Here is a 1,561-nt window from a genome sequence, read left to right on the forward strand (position 1 = left end):
CCCAATATTTCTTTAATGTAAAGAAACTCGAAGAAGGGATTAGCCGCAACAGAAGTATTGCCCTGGCCGCGTAGTAGTTATTATTTAAAAAATCTTACTAGCTAAAGTAAAACACACTTATTTAAAGTTCGAAGACCAGTCTCCTCCTATTTAAGGTGAAACATTGTGCCCACCTGCTCGAAAAGCCACATGGTCTTCTTTCTAAAGAGATAACAGCATGTTAAAAAAAATTACAAAAAATCTCCTGACAAGTTTGAAACCGATCGTGGAATTGTTAATAATAACTAAGGGTTGACTTACAATCTGAATGTGTGAAGGACAAATTCTCGGGCTCAGCCCATTTGAAGGTGGAGCTGTTCTGGTGGCTGGTTGAGGTGGATGGGGCGGAATGTCCAAAGGAGAAGGGACATATGAAACTCCTGAAGACTTTTGCATGAATACATTTGCAACTTTGAGTCAGTTTATATAGCTGTTTACCTGAGAGGCATTTTGAGCATTGTCGTCTTAAAGCAGGCCTTTGTCTGGACCCTCTACATCTAATGGCAAAGCAAAGTTCGCCACCCATTTCCGAGCAAATTGACTGATGTGGCGCGCTGGCAGAACGCTGAAAATTAGGTTTTCAAAGAACCATCCTGGTGAACAGGAAAGTTGACTTGCCTTCTCTGTAATTGCAGTTTTTTTTGAATTGTAGCAAAATTCCATGATGGCAATAACAACGGCGAATGCTAGACCACATAGCAGGACGACGAAGATTCCCCCAATGTTGTCCACACCTAAACTGTTCGCTTTCGATTCCTTTCCTTTGTCGTTTCTTGTGCACGTTTCTCCAGTGTTTTTCCACCTGGAAATGTGCTGTTTTATATTCCATTGAGGAACGAAGATGAAAATTCTACCATTTGTCATACAGCATTTGGATTTCTCCTTTTTCTTGAAGCTCTAAAATGGCTAAGGATATCTTATCTCTCCACGGGCTTCCCATGGGAGTTGCTATGCCATAACCCTTGGAGTCAAGAAGCCCACCTGAAGCACATTTTTGCCTTAATATGCTGAGGTAAAGTTTGCTTTTTGACTATTTGTCTTGTCCGAAATCAGTCACCAAAAACGAATCTAGTGGTTTGTAACATACCAATTTGGGTCAAATTACAGTCCCTTTGGACTATATAATCCAGCATGGTAGATTCCATGAGAAAGGCATAGTTGCCCTGCAAAACCTTCTTGATTCCCTCTTCGTATGTAGGCACAAACACGGATGGTTTACGGTTTTCCATATACCTCCACATTTTCTTATACGTTTCGATCATCGAATCCTCGAAAGAAAAATTATCGTAGGATTAATTTTTATTTTTTTCCAGCCACTCACTCTGAAAAATGTCATTGTTGATCCACTTTCCAACGTTCCATAAGGAATATCGGTTTGGCCTGCCAGATCTTCAGCATTTTCGATCGGTGTGATCATTCGCTCGACTGTGAGAAACGCTGCCAAATTCGCGGTGTATGATGATATTATTATTAGTGTGAAAAACCACCAAATACCGCCCACAATTCTGGTAGATGTTGCCTT

General features: G+C 40.7%; 1 protein-coding gene across 1 annotated transcript in view; it reads right to left on the bottom strand.

Annotated features, from left to right (window-relative positions):
- The window catches only part of LOC109539362 (glutamate receptor ionotropic, kainate 1), a gene marked incomplete at its 3' end in the record, with an annotated part of 30,421 nt that continues 28,860 nt past the window's right edge, over positions 1-1,561 (bottom strand). Inside the window, 7 exon segments of the mRNA XM_048669801.1 lie at positions 1-201; positions 301-419; positions 478-604; positions 658-841; positions 894-1,020; positions 1,127-1,307; positions 1,361-1,558. Of these exon segments, the coding sequence (XP_048525758.1) occupies positions 151-201; positions 301-419; positions 478-604; positions 658-841; positions 894-1,020; positions 1,127-1,307; positions 1,361-1,558 (987 nt within the window).

The sequence above is a fragment of the Dendroctonus ponderosae genome, unplaced genomic scaffold (genome assembly GCF_020466585.1).
Source record: "Dendroctonus ponderosae isolate FM_Combo_2020 unplaced genomic scaffold, Dpon_F_20191213v2 Dpon_F_20191213_9, whole genome shotgun sequence".
NCBI lineage: Eukaryota > Metazoa > Arthropoda > Insecta > Coleoptera > Curculionidae > Dendroctonus > Dendroctonus ponderosae.